Source organism: Amphibalanus amphitrite, unplaced genomic scaffold (genome assembly GCF_019059575.1).
Source record: "Amphibalanus amphitrite isolate SeventyFive unplaced genomic scaffold, NRLGWU_Aamphi_draft 000535F_arrow, whole genome shotgun sequence".
Taxonomy (NCBI): Eukaryota; Metazoa; Arthropoda; class Thecostraca; order Balanomorpha; family Balanidae; genus Amphibalanus; species Amphibalanus amphitrite.
The window spans coordinates 168,263-191,809 of NW_024882029.1; the positions used below are offsets into that span (position 1 = coordinate 168,263).

Consider the following 23,547-nt stretch of genomic DNA (forward strand, 5'->3'; position numbering starts at 1 on the left):
TCTCCACTCTGAGCAGACTCAGTTCCGAGGCACGGTCAGGGGCGGGGACAATCCTGCACCAGCTGACTGTAATCTGTATAGATAGTGAATACGGCCGGGCATTTCCGCGCACCGTCTCCGCCCCGTGTCCGGCGGGGCGGGGCCACTCCCCTCCCCCCATGTCGTTTCCGTCTCCTCTGACACATCACTGGTCACACTATCCCCCTCGTGTCCCCCTCCCCCCTCCGGCTGAGGGTGGAAGCGGAGCCGAGTTCTCAGCCTTAGTGAGCGGCTCTCTCGCTCTGCTGCCGTCGGACAATGGTGACCGGGAGGAGCGGCCGGCGCCCCCGCCCTATGACACAGCCGACCACTCGGCCCGGCCCGCCCCAGTTGGGTAATCCGCCCGACCCACCGCGCCGGCCGCTCCGCCCTCCAGACGGCGGCGGGAGGTGACCGACAGCTGCCGATGGGTAACGTGTTAGCTGCCTCAGTGACTGTGTCTGGGCAAACCGGACCCATGGTCTGTGATTTTGTGCTGTCTGCGCTGTGGGCGATTTTGTGTTGCATGTAATATGGCTTGTTATGCATTGATAAAAAGGCATGAGTTTATTCTTAGGGGTTGTTGCAGAGGGCAGGCAGGTAGTCGTTCGTCACTAAAATGTGTGTAAAAATACTCTGGCACATACAGTTCAAGTTAGCTTTTAACTACATTTCAAGCATAAGTATCATGACGGTTCGCTGTTCTTCAGGATACAGGCTACAGTTCATGATGTCACCAGCCAATAGAGATGATACGCACTTAATTTGCGATCCTGCTGTCGGCATTTCAGCTGTAGCTCTCCTGTCAGAATGATGCGTGTTTGATGTGAAGAGCTTCGAAAATGGATTGGGTTCGGAGAAGACGCGTGTTTACGTCTCGTCAACAACTTTGATGCTGCCAAGAAAAGAATCCATTGAATGGAGGTAATACTAGAAAATCCATTTGAGTGCGCCGTTATTCAAAAAGAGCATGATAAAACCTCAAGCAATTCCCATTTTAAGCGGATAAGAAGCAATGGAACTCAGGAGCAATCAGAATTTTATCAAGGTACCGACTGCTTATTTGTCTCAAGAGTAGTGAAAATGAGCTTACTCGGCAAGGTATTGAAGGACACCATGCTCTGAATGGCGACAGTGGACGTTCGGTCACCAGCATTGTGTCATCTATGGGTTTCTTTATTCGTTAAATTATTTATCTGAAGGGTGACACTGGTTCCTTTTACACTTGAACACAACTTTGTCTTACGCCACACTCAGTGATGCATCAGTAGATCACAAACGCGCGTAATGGGTACATCATCCACCATCTGTTGTCCCCTGACTGTTGATCATCAAGGTCAACAGACTCCTGACCCGGAGCTGACTGACTGAAGAGAGTGGGTCTTCAGAAGCCTGCAGGTATCATTGGCAGCCTCTCGCCGAGTCATCGAGCACGGGAGCAGGCAAATTCCGCCTCGTCACCGGCCGCCTGTTGCGGAGAGGGGACCGGCTGAATTATTGTCGCTGACCTTGCCAGTGATATGTGCGCCGCCTTCTAACGCGCCGCTGACCAGCCCGAGGTCCGCACAATCAGCATGCAGCGGCTGGACGGAACCCATGCGAGGATTAGCGAACACTTCCGTCCAGTGGTGGTGCATGCAGCCGGCACACGCTGTTGGGGAGGTGTGAGCGTAGCGCGCCACTCTGCCGTGCCGTGTCGTGTCTAGTCAGGCGCTTGATGTGCGACATGGACCTGAACAGGCTGAGGCAGATTACAGGCGCGCCGCTGCGCCGGTGTCCTCCACGGGACCATCTCGGCGCCATGTCGAGCGTTCATGAAAAGTCTGATAGAATTTGTGGGCGGTAATCGCTGTAAATGTACACTAAGTTTGTTCCGTGTCTAGATAACTGTGATGTTAGATGCTGCTTTCAATATTTATTGTTTTAGCTTTGTTTCCAACACGTTTGAGTGAGCGTCGAAATGTCCCTTCACCGCCGGGAACGATATCAACGGTCCAGGCATCCAGCCAAGCCCCGACGCTCTGTGAGCCAATTTCGAGACGGGGCATATGCAGCGATAGCGGAGCCTATGTTATCAAGAGCCAACGGATTTCGAGCGTGAAATATGAATGTCACAGGCACATTACGTAGCGTGTGTGATTCAACTTGCTGGATTGAATAGCCGGCTACACAGAGGCATTTATTCGAAAACTCCAGGATGTTCAACTTTACAGGGAGATTACATAGGCATATGAATGATGTGAGGAACATAAATGCACACTAAGCAGAGCTTGGCTAGTATAGCAGGAATAGACGTCAAAGTTTAGCTACTGGCACGCACAAGATATATACTCTGGATTGCGCTTCTCAGAAGCTCACTCAGAACAACCTCTCGTTATCGCTCCGGTCACACCCTGTCTGTATGTCTGTCTGTCTGTTTGCCTTTGGCCGCCACTACACCTCGGTTTCTCGGCTGGGTCGGGAGGCTCGCTCGCAGACCCGGCCGTCGACAGGTCTGCCGTGTACAGCGGCTGTGCCGCCACCCGCGCCTGGCACAGATCTCTGAGCCGCCGCAGCTGATGCCCTGGCACCCTGTGACGGCCTCTGAGTCGAGGTACCGGTGTCAGTCGAGGGTAGACGCTGCAGGTGTGGGTGGTTCGTCTCCTGATACGTCTGGTGAATATCTTCCCGAAAAGTGTTCGGTGCGGCGCTGGAGAGTGTCGCTGAAGACCTGGACAAACTCTCTCGGTGATCGCATCCCTTCGTTGGCGAAAAAGCGCTATTGGTGCCCGAGTTACCGCACCCTCCGCCTTCCCGACTACGGCTTCCGCATCCGTCATGACCCTGACATTGACAGGGGCGATACTCTTTACCAGGGACTCTACTCTCCGGGACCGCATCCCGAAGTTGTCCTTCTGCCGCACCACCGACCTCTCTGCACTCCTCGGGGGCACGTCCGTCCTCCTCCAGTGGCGGGCCCGCTCCGTCTCGCTCCGCGCGCTCCGTCTGTCCTGCAGAGGCGATCCCCGTGTGCTGCGAGTGAGCGTGGCCGCCCGGCGCCGCCCCCGGCCCGGCCGGCCACTGCTCCAGTCATAGCACCGTGTCCAGCATGTGCAGCGAGCGCAGGAAGTCTGGGTCGCGACCACACCAGCGTCTCATCTCCTCCAGGGTGACCAGGCCGTCCCGGTCGGCGTCCATTTGCTGCGGGACACACCGGCACACAGTCAGATGGGTTCAGCACTGAGACAAAGTCAGCAGTCAAACCACAAGGTCGGCGTCCACCTGCTGCACGGGACCGGAGCACAGTCAGATGTTAGAACACAGTCAGTGGCACATAACATAATCAGTTTCAGCACACAGTGAGAGGTCCACAGTCAGCTGTCAGAGACCCAGTCATCGGCAGACAGTCAGCATGGTCAGCACATCACACAGCAGCACACAGTCAGAAGTCAGTGTCACAGAGTCAACGACAGAGTCAGTCGTAAGTGGTACATAATCAATGACACACACTGTCAGCATAGTTAGCACTCAATCAGTAGTCACCACACATTCAACGTGCGGTCAGCGTGGTCATCCCAATTCGCTGGATCACCATTCTTGATGCATAGAACCGCCAGGCATTTCACGGTAGTCAAAGTCCCCCCCCCCCCGAAAGTCATCAATGGAGTAAGAGCAAGTTTTTTTTCAGAAGTCGTCACGAGCCACGTTATCACGGTGGAAGAGGCGCAACCTACGATGTTATCTATGAGTCACAGAGTCATATGACGGTGTCGTGACTCACAGCTCTCGGTCAGAGTCACGGTCGTGCTGGTGCAATGGGCTTTATGAGTCATGGGTGACACTGACTCGAGCCGTAGGAGATATAACTTGGATTGCAATTGCGTGAGCCAAACTCAGCCAACCACCGCTGTTGGAGGAAATATGTAGATAGTACGGACTTTCGAATAAGAAAATATTCCCCATTAAGTTTTAGTGGCTTACATTATCAATGGACAGCTAGAAATGGCTTAATCAACGCAATGCTTGAACGACACGTTCGCCATTTACATATAGCCTACGTAACGGCTGTTTTGCAGCCGCTGGTAATTTTTTATAAGCATACACTTTTAAGTTTTTTTCTGGTGAATAATATTAGATTTAGCTAACGCCAACACCTTCTCACATTACGGTAGCTTTCAGTAATTTCTCTGTTTCGTTTAGCGGCGGATTTAAAGCGGGTTTAAACGCGGGGCTCAAAACGCATTGATAAAAAACAGCCATGAAAGATAGTGTGAAACGAATGTATAAGCCAAAAGGACGCCTTGAGTTGGCTAGAGTTTTTGACTTCTGACGTCACTGTGACGTCATTTCAAATGGGATCGACACCAAATTTGGACACAATCTTGGCTAGGTGTTCAGAAAGATGTGTGCAAAGCTTCGCTTCTCTATCTCTTCGCGTTGCGACGATATCGTCGCAGAAGTAAAGAGGGGCAACTATATATATGCCCCCCCCCCCCCCTCCCAGCGGCCGGCGGGTTGCGCAGAGGCCCTGCAGCGGCCGCCGGGTTAACCCGCGCCCTGCTGGGGGGGGGGTGTTTGAACACCCCCCCCTTGTGGTTTTTCGCGAATATCTCAAAAAAGGCGGCGCGGAGCGCCGCCGTTTTTGGTACACCTTATCATACATCAATTCTACACATGTTGTTAAAATTTCAGACCAAGGTCAATCAAGGTCAGGTCACCAGGTCACTTGAAGTGACCTCACCTCATAAAAAGTTTCAATGTCTGTCATAGCTACACCGAGTGACCGATCGCTTTGAAACTTTCAGCGATTGCTAAGAGCAATAGCATGTACAAAATGTATATCTCAGAATTTCGATATCGATGACCTAAGGTCAGGTCAATTTTGCGACCTCCCCATTATAAGTCAATGGGAGAAAATTGAAATGCGCCTCTTTTGGACGAAAGACATTATAAACACTCCCAAACACCGAATTACAAGTGGTTTAGACACACAGAACATGAAAATGGTGTCCGTGACCCTTGTTTATGCCCTGAGGTCATCTTAGGTCACGAATGGTATCTAACAGTTTTTCGCAAATAACTTTTGATAGAGGCATGCTAGAGCGATGAAAACGCCTTAGATGTGTTCAGCTCGACGATACGGATCGACTGATATGCAACATGACCCTTTCCGGTCAGGTCATGACCTTGACCTGAGGTCAAATTTTCAAGTTGACCTTTCAAGGTCAACTTATAGTTCATTCGATGCGTCTTGACGAGAGGAACACGATGCCGGTAAAAGTAAGCTCGTACAAGGCTTGGGTCAAAAGTTATTGCAGAAAAACTATTGCCGAAAAAATCGGCTATTTTTGCAGTTTTTGCCCCCTGCAGGCAAAACCGTTGACGTTAGGTCAAATCTGAGAGAATTACTCAGAAAGGGCGTTAATAGGGCTATCGAATGCGCTTTTCCGCGGCGCTGTAGCTCTATTGGTTCCCGAGTTATGCGTTAGCTTCTTAGAAATTTTCGACATTCGACCTGGAAATCGGCGAAATTTTGCCTTCTATGACCTCTGGTGACCTGACCTTTGACCTGACCAAAAAATTGACTGAAGTGATTTCCTCATTATTTTTGACGCTCTTTCGAACGCCGCCTTCCGCGTATCGCTACGTGGTCCAGGAGCCGAGTTACAAGGGGGGGGGTGTTCAAACACCCCCCCCCCCAGCAGGGCGTGGAAATCCAGGACCCCCAGCCGGGCGCGGGTTAAAGGGATATGTTCATGTCTAACATGGGGAATGGAGTTGAGATAGCAGTTTTGCTCGTTATACGCTAAAACCACATAATCCGGAGCCATTCGACTCGAAAATATAAATTGACAGCGCTAGAGAGCAATTTCGACATGGTCTTTACCAGATCGCCAAGGTCTTTACCAGACATGACCAGAGGTGTATGACGTCAGCAAAAAAAACTAGATTTCAAGCTAACGGGGACAGATTCGCCTAATGGATTGGCGTTTTTTAAAATTGTGTTCAAAATTGTCCGCAAGCAGGATGTTGAGACGACACGCGGGCAGATGCATGGCGTGAATCGTCGTAAAGCTCTTCAGAATGCTTGCTTCTGATTGGGTAATCTTCTTTGACATTTCAAGCTGAGAACTCAACAACGCTTTCCTCATACATTTTGCGCGTTTTTTTTTTTTTTTTGCTGGTTGTCAAGGCAAATAAACAAAAAACCAAGATACCAATAAGAAACCGAAAAATCATTTACGTGGTTACGGAAACAGTCCAGTTGTTATCTTTAAAAAAAAAGTTCCTGATGAGCTCGCGTGCAGTGTGATATTTGTAATCATATCCTATAAAAGGTGAAAGTTGAGCACTGCGGAATGCAGCATGCCACAGTTGCAGAATGCCTACATATGTCAGTGGAGACTAAGCAGACCGCCGCGGCATACCCAACACGAGCCCCCCTCAGCAGGCGCGTGTTTTGTAAGGGGAGCAGCGGCAGCTGGTTCGCTGCAGTGTGGGTCCCGGCCCAGCCTCAGCAGCAGCTCTGCTCAGCACCTCAGCTCCGACCCCAGCCTCGGCACCAGCTCAGCCCGACCTCACGGCTCCGATGGCCCTATCGGCGCTGATCCTTTGTTGCGCCTGCCTGGCTGGTGAGTGACTTATATAGTTTGCTGCCAATGCGGAGCAATGCCGAACGTTAACCCTCGCACGACCAGGCCATTTCTCATAACACGAACGACCAGGGGGGGGGGGTTGTTACGACCCCCCCTGGCGTTTCGAAACGGAAGGTCGTAGAGCTTAGCGGAAAAAACCAACGGATTGCTCTCAACGAGATCTCGCGATTGGTGGTATATTTTTTGGTCCTAGGTCAACATTTGACCTACTTATGACCGGTCAAAGGTCAAATTTTCCGAAAAAATCAAACTTTTTCAACTTTCCGCGGCGATTGCGGCAAAACGGTGGGAGATATCGACTTGAAACCTTCACTATCGTGTTCCTTGATCAATTCTCTATCGTTTGGTATGTATTTCGTTTCCCTAGCTCTAAAAATGGCGCGTTGGGAGCGCCGGAAGTCGGCAAGGTCACAGTCGGCGGCAGAAATTCGAAAAATCAAAATTTAAATTTTTGAAATCTGATTGTATTTTTGGATTTGGGAGGTCCATTTGCTCCCTATAGAAGCTAATATTGCTGCATATTCCCATTGAGGTGACAAGAATTAGCAAAATAGTGGTTCGGGCGCTTTTCAAAAATAGTACCGGACGCTGTTCCTCTTGTGACGTCATAGCTCCGTGACCTGACCTGACCCGGTCAATTTTCTTGCACCACACGATAGCCAATGCTTGCCCCAACATGCATGGGAAGTTTCATCATGATCCATCAAACAATGTGGGTATCACCGGCAGAAAACCTAGGGATTCGGCGCACACGTTTGGTAACTGTCGGCCGGAGGCTGTACCTCTTATGACGTCATAACTCCGTGACCTGACATGACCCGATCAATTTTTTTTCGGCAAAAGATGCGCAAAGGTTGCCCCAGAGGGTATTGAAAATTTCAGCCCGCTACGACAAGCCGTTTAGCGTGCACTTCGAAAAAACCTCAGGGGGGGTTGATACAACCCCCCCCCCCCCTAGGCGTTCTAGGGTTAAAGGGACCTTCCCACCTTCAAAAAAGTTAATGGGAATAGCTCACTTTCCTGAAATTCTTTTTTTTACAATGGATTTATGATTTTTTCTGCTAAAATTATCGGAAAATAAAACAAAACTTTTTATTAGACGGATTATTTTCTATATTCTAATATAGGAAGAACTATATTCTTGTCTGAATTGCTGTTAGCACTGTTTTGAGAGACATGCTTAAACATATATCAAGTAAAGTAACCGTACTCTTATAGTTTATATCGAAAATCGTAAGAAAAAGGCCTGATAATTCCGAGGAGCTTTCGGCTTACGCCTTCTTCAACTCGCTCTACTTTATTTTCCTTTTTAAATGTGTTTGCGCCAAAAAGGAAAATAAAGTAGAGCGAGTTGAAGAAGGTGTAATCCGAAAGCTCCTCGGAATTATAAGACTTTTTATCAGATCATTATCTAAGAACTATATTCCATATAAAATAACGTTTGACGCGGAAGCTTATTAGGAGTGTTGGCCAATGATATTACGTATTTCAAACATACGCATGCTGTAAGTACCTATTGGCTGTGAGCAGCATGATGATTGCCAATTGGCTGACAATGACGTGGCTGCATTCCTCAGCAAGGCACTCTTTACGGAACGAAAAAATTAATATCTTCGTCTACGGTGATCGTTGGGCCGTAAAAGCTTCTGATTTGTGCTAGTTTCAGCTCTACATCTTTTCACTCTCTATTTAAAAAAGCTGAAGTTCGAATTAAAAAGCTGTATTGCAAATTAAAAAGCTGTGATGCAAATTAAAAAGCTGTGATATAATTTAAAAATGATGCGATGCAATTGAAAAAAGATGAAATTCGAATTTAAAAAAAGCCGAAGATCGTATAAAAAAACCAAGTAAAAATACGGATTCGGGTTGCGAATAAGGCTGTATTGTGTGAATGTAGGTACCTAATTCACGTAGTTATGTACCTATACTTTCGTTTTGTGCCCCCTTCACAAAAATGTCGTTCACGTCTCAAAATCTGTATTCAATACATACAAGTATGCCTATGTATGAAGGTAAACAAAACACGAAATGGTGCAGCAGACCTGCAACATTGAAAACCTGCGGAACCTGATAACGCAATATTGCCATCATGCACACGCACGGCCAAGAACTTCTGCACTCAGTCTCAGTCACGCATGTGTTATGTCATGCATCATGCATGTGCTACTACGTATGTTGAGTTCCACACTTCATCCCCGTAGCAAGATCTTCCAGGGCCATGCATCGCGGGAAGTGCCGCTGCACACGGTTGCAGCACCCGCATGTTCTATGGGTTCCGTATCAGTATCGGCAAAATCAGACATGTTATCTCGTAGGTATATCTACGAAATAATACATGACAGCAGGCGTTGAAACTTTTTGTTCTTACTCCAATACCAGCTTCAGTGAAACTGCTCCAAATTGCTCGGGTGATTATCTTCCTCAATTGCGTAGGTATTGTTGATTACATATGTTACGGGTCATATGCTAACTTGGGCAGTATGCAAACTGCCCGGGCAGTATGCAAACTACCCAACAACCCGGGCAGTATGCATACCGCCCGGGTAGTATGCATACTACCCGACCCCTTGGGCAGTATGCATACCGCCCAAAAGCTTGGGCAGTTTGCATACTGCCCGCCTCTCGTCTTGAAGTTGTGTATTCCATGTCCATTTTAAAAATAAAAATGGATCTCTAAGGAAAATAGCTTAACTACGAAGTCTGTTTTGCCGTCAAGTGCGTTTTATCGATTGAAGGATGGAATAAGAATTAGAATATACAGACTTAAATTTTTCACCCGAATTTCATTGTTTATTAGCCAGCGGCCAACAAGTCATTTTCATCTGAAATGACGACAGATCTATAGCATCATCACTCGATGGCTTTGGTTTGGCATCTGGACCTGTAGAGGGCGTAAGTACAGTTTCAATAGCTAATGCTGCATGAAACCATTTGCATGTAAGGCGTAACAACTAACAAGTTATGGTCAGGTAACTGCAGGGCAGATCAAGTGAGTTGACCTTACCTCAGAAAAGGTTTGAACTTGTTCGCCATAGTTACCCCGACTGAACGATCGCTTTGAAACTTTCAGCGATCAAAAGCAGTAAAAGCATGTATAAAATACATGCATTGGAACTTTGATGTCGCAACCGATGACCTAAGGTCAGGCCAATTTTGCAGTCTCTTAGAAGTTGACAGGAGAAAGTTGAAAGACGCCTTTTTGGATAAACGCCCTTCTAAACGGTCTCAAATATCGGGTTCCATGTGAACACAACACACTGAATCGGCAAATTGCACTTGCGGTGACCCCTCTTTATGACCATGAGGTCATGTCAGGTCATAACAGATCTGCAGTAGTTTTTCTACGATTACCTACTTTTTATGGAGACGTATTCGAGCAATGGAAATAACCTTAGATGTCTTTAAGTCGACGATAAGGATCGTCTGATAACCAACATGACCTTTTCATGTCAGGCCATGACCTTGACCTTAGGTCAAATTTCAAAGTGGTCTTAAAAACCAAATTATAGTTAACTCGACGCGTCTCGACGAGAGGAATATGATGTCGGCAAACGCAATGTCGTGCCTATCTAAGGTAAACTAATTTTGCCGTAAAATATATAAATCGTCAAAACAGCTATTTTAGGCGTTGTTGCCCTCTGGACGCTACACCGTTGAGCTTAGGTCAACTTTGAGGGCTTATTCCAGAAAGCGTTAGAAGAGCTACTGAATGCGTATCTCTGCGGTGCTTTAGCTCTATTAGTTTCCGAGCTTGTGGGCCGATTTGTAAAAAAGTTAAAAAGGTGAAAATTGACCTTTGATGACCTCTGGTGACCTGATCTTTGGTGTGACCTAAAACATAACTGGAGTTTTTTTCCATGATTTGTTATGTTATTTAGAATGCCGCTTACCGCATCTTACATGCAGCTTACTCCTGTGCCGCTAAGTGACACAGGAGTCGAGTTAGGGTGTTCAATCCCCCTCCTAAAAAAACCGGCACGGCTGGTGCCGAGCGCGGCCCCGCGCGGGTTAAAAAGTCTGCCATTGACATAGTATGCAAGCTATTGCATTAAAGGGAGATAATGACCTTTTTCCACAAAATCTGAGTTAGGACCATTTTCTGACAAAACACAACAAGTTATAATGTAAATTAAAACCATTTTGCTCAATTCGGTACCTTGCCGCAAATATCTCAACTTGAAGTCACGTTAGCGGGGAGCGCTGAAAATGACCGTTGAATAAGTACTTACATCACTTTTTGGTACTTGCATGTAATTTTGTAAAATGAGCGTATTCCTTACATTTGATCTTCATCACATCTAGTTAGTTAAAGGAAGGGTGCCACCTTTTGGACACAACGCAGTTTTTACAAGATTAGCCTCACATGAACCTAAAAACCGGCTTCACTTACCTATGCTCGAGACGGTCAGCATTGAATCCGCACGTGAAGTTATCATTTGCGAGTTTTGCTGCCAGCATTCGGGCAGGCAAAAATCTTCAGCACTATTTCCTCGTCGTGTTAAGGGTATTTTATAAAACATGAAATCAGCAAAGGTATGTATAAAAGTTATACTTTTGAAGCATGTTTTATCATTTTGAAAGGGTATATTTTTTCTTTATGGTATACACTTAAGTTTTAAAATTTTAATTGGGAAGTTTTTCTAGTAAGTTGCATGCGGGTGAAGGGTTCCATAGATCTCTTAAGCATTGTAAAGGAAAAACCTTTACTCGACTTATTTGATGTTCTTTAACTGTTGGCAAATATGGCCAACAGTTACCTACTTGGTTACCTACAACTTAGTTCAAATCATGTTATCTTCTTCCTTTTTATTTGTTCATCTTTTTGTCTCAGTTGCGCCATCAATGCAAATGGCAGAATGATATGTTGCCATGACAACAGGATATGCCAGCCGTCCTAGCTGCCACATCAAACGACCTTGAGTTGTAGTGGTGATATAAACAACGATCTTTTTTTTTTGGCCAATGTATTAAATGCAATGTTTCGGTTTTTTGTATATTGTGGACGCGCTAACCACGTCTAAAAATTCAAATAAGTAAAATAGATTCATAAAACAAAAATTTCGGAAGGTGGCACCCTTCCTTTAATGGTCGTCTATAGTGCCTTCAAAAGATATTCATGGTTTGGGGGTGGTTTATGTCTAAATTTACGCAACTATTTTTTCCTGTTCATCATCTGACGCCATATGCTGCTATTTTAGTAGCAACGACTCAATTTTGAATCGGTCCCGCCGACTGCACAATAAAAGAAGATAGATACAACACTTTTGCGGCATCACTGAAAAACTTATGCAGTACTGTTATCAAAATTCTCATAACACCGTTCGACAAACCTGAAGTCTTTTTGAAATAAATATGCTTGTATTTTTCGCTTCAGGCTCTGACGCCAAAATAATGAATTTCGTAGTCGCAATCGCAAGATTTGGCTGCGTTTCTGGCGCATGCCGTTCATTTGTGGCGCAAAATAATACTTGGAAACAAAGAAGAGTAGGTACTATGTACCCCCGAATTAGAATCTAATTAATTCTAAACCGAATTAACTCTTATTCAAATTAGAATCCTTACAACCAAGCAACGACAAGGCGATAACATAAACAAAAACCCAAGCGTCGCTGTTTGAAACAAAAGCGCCATATACTGCGACTTTTTTATAGAGAAGGACAACGCATTTCGGTGGGTGTTACAAGTACTGCAAGTACTGCTTCTTTTTTGCAAAAATAAAAACCTTTTTTCACATACGAAAATGTGCTGGGAAATTTTCATATTTTATAGAAACTACAGTAGAAATAGTATAGATGTCGAGTATTTTTTATTTAAGAAAAAAGAAAGCTCATTATCTCCCTTTAACTAGCCTCACGAGCCACGGTCAGCATACTGCCCGAGTAAACATCCTGCCCGTGAGATGAAAGGTGGGTAGTATGCATACTACCCGGGCAGTATGCAAACTACCCGGGCGGTATGCATACTGCCCAAGCGGTCGGGTGTATGCATACTACCCGGGCGGTATGCATACTGCCCGGGCTGTTGGGTAGTTTGCATACTGCCCGGGTAGTTTGCATACTACCCGAGTTAGCATATGGCCCGTAACACATACATTTTGTATTTTCCACGTTAACGCCATACGCTCTACATTTCGAGGGGTCCTACAATTTTGCCATGGAAAGGAGGGGCTAAACTTTGGGCGCAAATTGATCTTTTACGTTGGCGCGCTCTAAAACCCCAATAAACAAACAAAGAGGGGTTCAAAATAAACTTTTTTAGACTGAACTTCAACTTCTTTAATTCGAACTTCATGGTTTTTTTTAAACTGTATCGCAGCTTTTTAAAATTGTTTCACAGCTTTTTTAAATTGCATCACATCTTTTTTAATTTGCATTACAGCTTTTTATATTTAAACTTCAGCTTTTTTAGATTGAGGTTGAAAAGGTGTAGTTACTAAACTGCTATTCCAGTTAAAAAGCCCGTGTTAAAAGTGAACCATTTCCTTTAAACCGCGCGGGGCTGGGGGGGTAAATTTTACCCCCCTCGCGAATTTTTGCAATATCTCAAAAACGGCGGCGCGCAGCGCCGCCAAATTTTCAGTACCTTTTCTTACATCAATTTGACACGTTCCCTGAAAATTTGAGCGAAATCTGTCAGAAAATTTTGGAGAAATTGACGTTTTAGTGACGTCATGTTCGCCATTTTCGCCTCAAAAACGGCAAAATTTCAAACGCCACTAACATCTTCATTTTTAAAGGAATCAAGACGTAACAAAAAAGGTTATACGTAATTTTACTTTGTCTATCAAATGGCTATCTCGGTTTTTTGAAATTTTTGGATTTTGGCCCAAATTTTTCCAAAAAACTGACTTTTGGGGGATAATAATTATAAAATCAAAAATTTTGAGTTTATCGAAAAACCGGAATACATGTCAGAGAGGTGGTCTATGTGCACCTACATATCAATTTTTAGATGAATCGGTTCAAAAATGTGGGGTTATTAAACATTTTATGACGTCACGACACACAAAAAAATTGAAAAATGATTTTTTTGGAAGTTTTAGACCTTGTACGGAAACAAAATTAGCACCATTCGATTCGCCGTGAAAAACTTCATCAGATAGCCACCTTTTTAGGCCTTAACAACCAATTTCAAAATTTGACCTCACTTGACCTGGCCTTGACCTGACCTCGACCTGAAATTCATCCAGAGGTGGTCCATATCACTTATTGAGTGTGCCTATTGAATTCTATGAGTGAAATGACCCATAAAACATGTGTCGCGCATGATGCCCTTTTCTATATTTTGTTTTTGGTGACCTGACCTGACCTGACCTGACCTTGACCTTGACCTCTGAATGATATTGTATGCAACGAATATTGTCTTGGTAGCCTAAGAACACGTTTTGGGCAATCAGTCTCAGTTCATGACTCCATTCATCGGCAACTACGGTGCAAGGCCGATACTGTAGGAACTTGCAATTTGTACCCTTGACCTGACCTTGACCTTGACCTCAAACTTTAAATAAAGTACATGTTTTTAGTTGTTCGTGATGAGATCTTTGATTGGCGTTTGAATTTTCCAAATCGGACCATTAGTTCGGGAGATAACAGGGGTGGGGGGGTAAAATTTACCCCCCCCCCCCAGCCCCGCGCGTTCGGCTGGAGACCCCAGCCCCGCGCGGGTTAATGAATTGGCATACAAGTGGTGTCGCATGGTCCACTCCACAGTGAGCAAAAATAAATATCTACCAAATTTCACTCAAAAATATTAACCGTTTTTCAGACATTAGACAATTACTTTGGTGTATTTTTCGGAGCCTTCGCTGTTCCTACGAAGCCATTTGTAAGCAATAATTTGGTATCTTAAAAGTGCGGCAGATGTTGCGCGCAAACAGCATATACCACCACTGCTTCAAAAGATGTTAGTACCTATAACATTGTATAATCGATAGATCTGCGCTGACGTCACGATTTCAGATGGGCATTTAAATGCATTAGCCCCTCTGAATAAAAAAAAAAAAATGACCAACACAAAAAAGGCGCGGTGTCTGTGTGCGTCTCAGTTACTTTGCACATTTGAAACTGCGACATAATAGTGGCAAATATGAAAGCGTCACGCCAGCAGGCACATTGACACCCCTCACTTTGTCCTTCGCACCCCATAGCAGGGGATCTTATTTCTGTGGCGAAACTCGCAGAGTTACAGCCACTTCAGACCTTTGTCTAGCATGCTGAACGTTTCCTCTTGTCCGAAATATCATAAATATGCGATTGTCACTGAGCTAAAAACCTTTAATTTGTACTTAGAGAGCCATAAGTGTCTTCTCCGGTATATATCAGTAATTGTCCTTCAGATTGGCGAAGATTACTCGGAACCGTTGCATGCTTAACGTCCTCCTGGCGACTGACCGTGGGATGCGGTGGGATGTCATGTTTTCATTTTGTGTGTTTAACATTCGCAAAAGATTAGTCTTTTATCATGTGAATTATGCATATCATGTGTTACCATTAAAGGTGCGTATCAACTCCTTAGAAATTGTTCTCATTATTTAGTAGACACTCGTTATTTTGCTATTTGATGTCACTGATAGCAGGCTAGGTCACAGAGGCCGGATCACTGAGGGTCACAATATGAAAGTGTCGTGAGATACATGTTGTGTGGTCCATTTTCAACGTCAAATGCGATTAGGTGAGTCAGGCAACCTTTGGGGCCAGTTTAGATGATGTTCTGGTGAAGGTCAGGTCAAGGTCAGGTCAAATTTGGTCAAAGTTCGAAGTTTATATTTTTGCATAAAACGGAAATTGAATCGATGCAGCTCGTCACCGGGAGACTAGTGGTGGTATTTGTTTTGCGCTACGTGGTCTAGAACTGCTAAAAATTGAGTTCGAAAATTTGACTTCATCAATTTTGAACAATTTTTCCCAATAACACGGCCAAAAAAGAGTTAACGATCTCAAAGTTGGATGTGGATAAAAGACGCTGGGGACTATCATATATGTTCCAGCTTTTCGAAATTCGATAAACCTTTGGGATTTTTTGGCTATTAAATATACAAAAAACTACGTTTTTGATTTTTAAGGCTCAAAAACCGAAATATCAAAACTCCAAGATATCAGTATTACAGCCCTGTTAATTACGGAGCGAGCGAAGCGAGCGGAGTCTTACGTAGAATAGCGGAAATTTCTCAGTATGAGCGGCCGGCCGGCCGTGGTCACGCTTTTGCGACGCTTTTATCTCAGCAACCATGCTTGACCGATTTACATGCGGTAATTTTTGTAGGGTAGCTTCATTCCTTCTACCAAGTATTGGACTATTCCCGATGCATGTGGGTGACCCTCTTATGCACGTGCCACTTGCAAAACGAAGAGGTGTCAGTTTTGTGACAATTGCAATATCTCGGTAACTACTGGGCCGATTGCGCTGAAACTTGGCATGTAGGGCACCCACTATAGGCAATGCATTTGCATGTGCCACAGTTGGGGTGCTGCTGCACGTGCGTACATGCAGGGGTCGATTCCAATCTCGAGAACGGCTGGACCGATTGCGCTCAAATTTGGTACGCGGTTAGGGACCGGTTGGTAGGGTGCAGTGCAAAAGTCAGTTGGGGCCCATTTTGCACGTGCGCACGTGCAGGGTACCGCTTCCAGATCTTGAGAACGGCCAGGCCGATTGTGCTGAAATTTGGCACATCGCTAGAGACCAATCAGTAGGGTGCCGTGCACAAGTCAGTGGGAGGTACCACCTCGCAATTTCGCACGTGCAAGGCCCACCCTCTCGCTCGCTCCGTTGGTCGCCCCAAAAGGCGTTTTACTGGTTTTACCTACATCTTTTATGTCCACAATATTTTTATATATCTTCAAAACTGTAGGCCTGACAGCTCTTTCCGCGAAACCTTTTTTGGGTCGAAAATGGCAGAACATGATATCATTCTGACGTCATCTGTGGCCAACCTATCATAGCCTCTGGAATTTTTATCACAATGTGTAAAATTGATGTCCAAAACTGCAGGGCTGTCCTGAGATTTACTGAGCTCACAGATCTACATATCACTGTGATTTGGTAACGTTTACACTGAATGCTATCACAAGTTATCACTGACCTTTAATACAACCAAAAAGCAGAGTTGAACAGTCTGGCTTTACGTAAAAGTCAAACAAAATGTCAGCATACCTCTGTATCGAATTCAATAATCACAACAGCTCGTAGAGTGGAACCACACCACTCAGTTCGTCTGGAATGTCTGGACGGTGGCGATACTGCATGTGATTCAAGTGTAACTGAAAGAGCTCGCCAACCAAACACCGCGGTATGTTTAGACCGCTTGTCGCTCGGTGAAAATGTTTACAACGGCGAGCCTTACAGCAGCGCAGTCCAGGCTAAGATCAGTGTTTGGGCCTCGCCAGAGCCCACTTGCGGATTAATTGATTATTTAATCAGGAAATATTACAGAAAAATGGGAGGGGCTCTGTAGAGCCCCTTTCCCACACCCCAGTCACGCACGGGTTAAAATATAGTACCTATGTGTATGAAAATGCCAAGATATCTTACAATTAGTGTGCTAAAAGAAATCACTGACATCCCTATTCGTCAATCAATTCTTATAAGTTATAGGAAGCAACTGACAAATTCATTATGCTGCATCACTCAGTATAGTTGTTATTGTTTCCTCTGTTGACAGGCGCCTCCGTCCCTCCGGCCATTGAGGACGTGACACCGCCCTCTACTGAAGCAGAGGGGGATACTTTCTCAGCCAATCAAACAGAATCTCAGCTCAAATCGCTCACGCCGAGGACGCCGGAAGCCTGTGTGGTACTGTACACAGAGACAGGGGACTTGATAGAAGAAGGCTGCGTCGATATCTCGGAACAATGCAACGAGACCAGCTGTGCTCCTGGAACCGTCTGTGGACTGAATCTAGACCAAGAAGTCGAGTGTTTCGACGAATCTGCCATTGATATACAGAATTGTGAATCAGCAGAGAGCAGACTCGCTCGGCCATGCCCTGAGCACACTGAAATATTGGGCTTCGGGATGGGATGCACATTTTGTGTTGAAGATGCCCTGCTCGATCATGGGGATCGTGCATGCATCGTCATTCCGATGGACATTGGAGAGGAAAAACAAGAATGCGTCGATATTTCAGAACGATGCGCCGAGCTTAGTTGCGAAAATGAAACAGTATGTGGCTTGAATTTGAATGAAATCCCACAATGTTTTCCCAGTAATGTCACAGAGCTTCAGACTTGCGAATCAGAACAGGACAGACTGAATGAGCCCTGCCCTTACGGCACCAGTGTCCAAGGCTTTGGACAAGGATGCACCTTCTGCAAAGTCGATGAGCCAGATGAGATGAGAGTCTGTTTTTTGGACCCCAGTGAGCTCATGATCGAGTGTGTAGACATATCTAAGGAATGTGAGCTTCTGGATTGCGAATTGCCAGGTATGTGCGTGTTAAACTTAAACAAAACACCAGAATGTCTGCGGAACTCTTCCGATTTGTACGAGAACTGCGATACGGAAGAATTCAGACTTGCCCAGCCGTGTCCAATTGACTTCTCAATTGTGGGATTCGGGGAGATATGCACATACTGCAGTAGTAGCTCAGATGGTCCCGAACCGACTGCCCCCACTAGTGTCAGCCCGTCAGTCATAATCCCAACAACGATGGCGCCCTTATCGGCACGCAGCTCCCCTTCTTTCACCTGTTATATCGGGGTGTACCAAGGCAAGCTCACTTTTCCATGCAAGGACTTCAGCGCAACGTGCCGAAGGTGCTCGAGGAGGGGCAAGATCTGTGTTCGGAACATGTATCAAGAGATGAAATGTGTGACCAAGCAGGACCTGGAGCAGTATCATGCCGTGTGTGGTTCCCGGCGGAAGCGCGAGTTCCGCAGATGTCCCGACGATTTTGAGCCAGCGGGCTACAGTGCCGGCTGCACATATTGCTGGCAGCTCTCGCCGAAACGCGTTTGTCGAGTCACGGACGGTCAGGCCAGGTGTTCTCCTCTGCCGCGGTGGTGTCAGAACTGTCCCGACAGCACCACCTGCGTCCTGGACACTGATGGCAGGGCGTGGTGCGCCACCTTCCAGATTCTATCTCACTACAGCAGCAGCCCCAAAACGGAGCAGGTGCGGCTACTGGTACCCTGCCCGCCGGGCCAGGTGGCAGAGGCGTTCGGAGCCGGTCGCAACTACTGCCGACCGCGGGTTGGACCACGCGCCTGCCTGGTCTCACGCCACGGCGGCCGCTGCCAAGACATTGGACGCCTGTGTCAACGGCAGGGATGTGGCCGCACACAGACCTGCGTGGTTGGTACTGACGAGAAGGTGCGCTGTGTGGACCCGAATGTCCTGCAGATGCTGTACAGGAAGAACTGTGGCTCGGAGTTGCAGGGCCTCCTGCGGCCGTGCGCCGATGGCGGCGCTGTCGAGGCTTTCGGTCAGCGATGCACCTATTGTCGGCCTCGCCCCACTCGTCCAGCGGTAGCGAAAAAACGAGCATGTTTTCCAAACCGGGCAGGACCAATGTGTGTCGATATTTCAGTAGCATGCATGCGAATGGGCTGCAGTGCGATATCCAAAGGCACCTCGAAACTGTGTGTACGGGATAGCAATACAGCCAACGTCAAGTGTGTGGACCCTCGGGTGCTGCGGCAGCACAAGAAACACTGCGGCAGCGAGCTGGAGCGGCTGACATCACCGTGTCCCAGGGGCAGCGTACCGGCCCTCTTCGGAGCCGGCTGCAACTACTGCAGCGTCTGTATCGCCATCATCAACGGCCAGTGTGTGACTGTTGACATGATAGAGAAGGGCTGCGGGCGAATTCATTGTCGCAGAGGAACCCAGTGCGTCCTGCAGCGCTTCAGCGGCACATTCTCGTGCAAGTCGATGGCGCGGCGGATCCCCGCTTGTGGCACGCCGAGCGAGAGAAAGGACAAGCCCTGCACCCGGAGATTCTCCTTCAAAGCACCACTGGCGTTCGGTGTGAACTGCAACTACTGCTGAAAGGCTCATGGTGTTGGTATCTCTTTCTATAGAATCATAGATATCGCTATGGTTGAAATGAGTTGGTTATGTGTAAACTGAGCAGTTTGGGGTGTGGTATGTCTCAGCCTACAACTGTCTAATAAATCCGAAGTAATAACAAAAAGGCATGTTTCACGAACACGAACCAATACTTATTTATACAGAGGAACAAATGTAGAAAGTAGCTGTTTTTATTTCATTAGTTCATTCCAACTAGCAAAAAATGTGTTGCCGATTTATCACTTAAAGGGACTATCCCACCTTCTAAAATGTTGTTAAAACCAGTTAAATTGTGCCCGACTTTATAGATTGGATGACCAGGAACACGGTTCTGGCATTTATTTTTCATTAAACATCTTAGGCTTCCCATATTCCAAACACAAACTTTCAAATATGTGACGTCACAGCCCAAAATTACCTCCTTCCCCAGGCCACATTACTGTCATAAAGCTGATTCTTTTTACTCTGTAGGCACCACAACAAAGTTCAGACCAAGTTTAAAGCGATTTTTCAACGAACAAACCCATTTAAATCAGAATGACTAAACGAGGTGACGTCACACTAACGGTCGCTCCATGTTGAAGATAGGGCCTTGCACAAGGCCCATTTTCAAATGAAGGGAACGAATTTCTTCAACACCAAGAGGCCGCGGGGGTTGCAACCTAGATAGATAGTGGTTTCTGAACCTCGCCGCAAACTTGGCTATCTCAACTCAAACCCCATGTTAAAGGTGGGATAGTCCCTTTAAACGCTTGATTGCACCTCATGGTGGGACGCAAAGACATAAACAAATTTGTCTTTGCATCTATAGGGTGTCCTGAAAAATTGTTGACAAGCTCCAACCGCGTGCTTTTTCGTCAATACTTCTGAATCAGCCTGAAATTCAACGTCGACACTTTACATAGGCAATGGTGACAGCCGTCCTCAAGCAGAGTAGTTGTTCTCAAATGCATTCGACCCTTCACGAGCTCACAAAAAGCGTTTACCTCTGGCCATTGCATGGGTCACACATGAGAATGGAGGTCGCAAAATCAGGTGAGTTGCGAAACTCTTCGTTCCAGGAGTAGGGGAGAGTGGGCAAAGCGGCCACCCTAATGCTTCGCACGATGACGACGCTTGATTTTTAAACTTAACTAGATTCTGGCCATACCAATGTGATCCATATTAAAGGGATTACCAGGGTGTGATAAATTGAAAGGAATCGGTATAAATTGTATATGGTTGAGTTCCCCGGAAATTTCTGAGCCTAGCAATATAGGTAAAATGCACACCCGTGCCCTACTTTGCGAGTAAATGCCGTTTCCAAATCGGCTCATTTTCGCGAAACACGACTGATTTGGCTCATCCCTGTATTGTAAGCAACGAGAAGCCTTGCAAAATTCTGCCGGGCTGCATATATCGATCTGGATTTCGGAAATTGGTATTTGAGTGAGGTGTTCTTAAAAAGGATTGAAAAGAAAATTGGAAAATTCAAGATTTGTCATAAAAAGGTTGAAGAATATCAGCAAGGATTTTTTAATGATTCATATACCTATCATTATTGACAGGTCGCTATGAGCCAAATCAAGATAATAATATTTGATTATTGATGCTGTTTATTTGCAGGATTTTCAACTAAATTTTAGGCCAGGCCCTTCTTTCTTGAAAAACTGTGAAATACAACCTACCCCAGTTGTATATACAGCAGGATGCCGGCAAGCCTGGTGAGCTGCAAGCAGGTACAACAGCAGCAACGGCGACGAAGAGCACCCCTCGGCAACAGCAACCACAGCGATGACATGATCTATGGCATTCATTTACTCGAACTTGTCCATGCAAGTTACGACAGCAGGCTCGCGTACTACGGAAAGTAACTGAAAATGCAGTGGCAAAACTATTTAAGACTGTCAATAGAGCTCACTAGCAAAGGCTACTCAGTTTCAAAAATAGTGGGTCGATCGGTCATCGTAAAATAAATAGAAAGCATCGCTCAAATTTTTTGATATCTGTTAAGCAGCGATTTTAGGAAAATAACACGAAAATGGTCCTGCTAAGGACAATTGGTCCGAAAATCTGTTGAATTATAAAACATTTGACCTTTGAAGTTCACAAAGGCAGATCTGAGAATCGCTAGTTCTGCCGGACAAAAAAAAAACATCCGACAAAACCGCATGATGGGACAGGTTTCGGCCGTTAAAAAAAAAGCTTTCCTGAGGTCGGCGATACATTCTGCTACGACATGATGCAAAAAATTACCTCTGGCGCTTTCCGTTCGGTCAGGAACGAGGTCAGGAGATTGAAAGTAAGTAGCCATTTATTAGCCTCCGTCAACTGACGGAGCGACTGAAATCGGTATGGGCAAATATATTTGAAGCTACAACAAAGGGTTTGGTTAACAACATTCCAAATTAGTTGTCAAACCATGTCACATACCTAAGCATCAGGTACACCAAACGAACCATATATTTATGTGTAGTGTACGCATAAGCGTCAAAACCTAAGATTTTTGGCTGGTTCTCATGCGCTTCATGGCATGGGAGATGTGTCAATAGGCTTACGGGACACCCTGAGGTGTCTTATATGTATGAGGATTGAGGATTGCGAGATAGAAATATCTATGTACTGTAGACACAGACGCAATGACGAATAACCCGGTCCCACGGGTCCCACTACTAAAAAGGCACAATTCTGACCTTTTAAAAAATCAGGTTTCAAACGCTTAACTTAATCCACAACGTAAACTTTCTTGTAATTACAGCCTCGGCCTAGGTGTAGTAGATAAGCTCACTTTATATGGAAAGTGAATCCGTTATATGATTCCGGGGAGACATAAAGAAAATGAGAGAATTAAGATATGCAAATAACATGAATATGGCACAGGCAAGCACTTTGTTTACAGCGCTTTAAAATGTATCCTGCCAGATAAAGTCGGCCATTTTTCTTTAACTTAGGAAAAATCATCAAATCAATTAAAACATTATGTTCATGATGTCATATACCCGTAAGGAGCATGATACAAAACAAGGGTTTGGCGATATGCTGTACCTATACCTACTCTAAATTATGATCGGTGAAGTTCTTTAGATGTTTCTTCTAAAATCGCGCACGGACGGGCAGGGGTGGATATCCGCTCCTCTCTGGGGGGTTTTCATGAATAGTGAAAAACGCCGCGTGCAGCCCCGAGAAATTTGACATGGCTATTTCTTCATTAATTTCACACATTTGTGTGCAAGTTATGACCTCCTACCTTGAAAGTTCAGGTCATCAGGTCACTTTGAATGACCAAACCTCAAATCACTTCTTTTGCAACTTTGTCACCGTGGGCCACAGTATGTAGGGGACATAGCCCTAGCCCTATGAATGTTGCAGGATGTATGAAAAAGGCCATAGGTATAAACTGTTTTTATTCAAAAGGGCTCTGGCTCCATGTTTTCCGAAGAAGCACGTGTTTTAACCACCAAAACATATACGGCCTTGACCAAAACGGGCAAAAACTGAACTTGAGAAAATCGAACGTCGGCTAATTTCAACATGTGATTTATTCCCGACAATATTCATTGGCACGTTTTGAAGCTAGACGTTAGAACAGTGGTGATGTCATGCCGTCAAACTTGCATTGAAATGTAACGTATAACTATATCATAGACAGAACCGCTTACGCGATTTAACTCGGTAACATTGAAAACGAAGTTTCCCTCAAATTCGTTGACACTGTGTCATCGTTTGAGGTCACACGACGTGAGGTCAACTTTTTACCTTGACCTTACGAGTCAACACATAATTGTTCTATGCGGATTGACGAGCGGATCACGACGGTGTCATTAGTTCATTCCTATAGCATGATTACTTCAAAAGTTATGATCGAAAACTCTCTTAATCTCTAGCGCCGCTATTTTGACTATTTTGA

General features: G+C 45.6%; 2 protein-coding genes across 2 annotated transcripts in view; one reads left to right on the forward strand and one right to left on the reverse strand.

The window, feature by feature from the left end:
* Window positions 1–2,170: 2,170 nt before the first annotated feature.
* Window positions 2,171–23,547, reverse strand: part of LOC122393440 (Kv channel-interacting protein 4-like) — a 45,023-nt gene continuing 23,646 nt past the window's right edge. The window contains exon 6 of the mRNA XM_043389446.1: window positions 2,171–3,198. Within this exon, the coding sequence (XP_043245381.1) occupies window positions 3,088–3,198 (111 nt within the window). The 3' untranslated portion in view covers window positions 2,171–3,087. The remainder of the gene's footprint in view (window positions 3,199–23,547) is intronic.
* LOC122393439 lies at window positions 6,464–19,785 on the forward strand. The gene is made up of 2 exons (XM_043389445.1): window positions 6,464–6,629; window positions 17,314–19,785. Exons 1-2 carry the CDS (start codon window positions 6,587–6,589, stop codon window positions 19,638–19,640), a joined length of 2,370 nt encoding a protein of 789 aa, XP_043245380.1. The 5' UTR covers window positions 6,464–6,586; the 3' UTR covers window positions 19,641–19,785.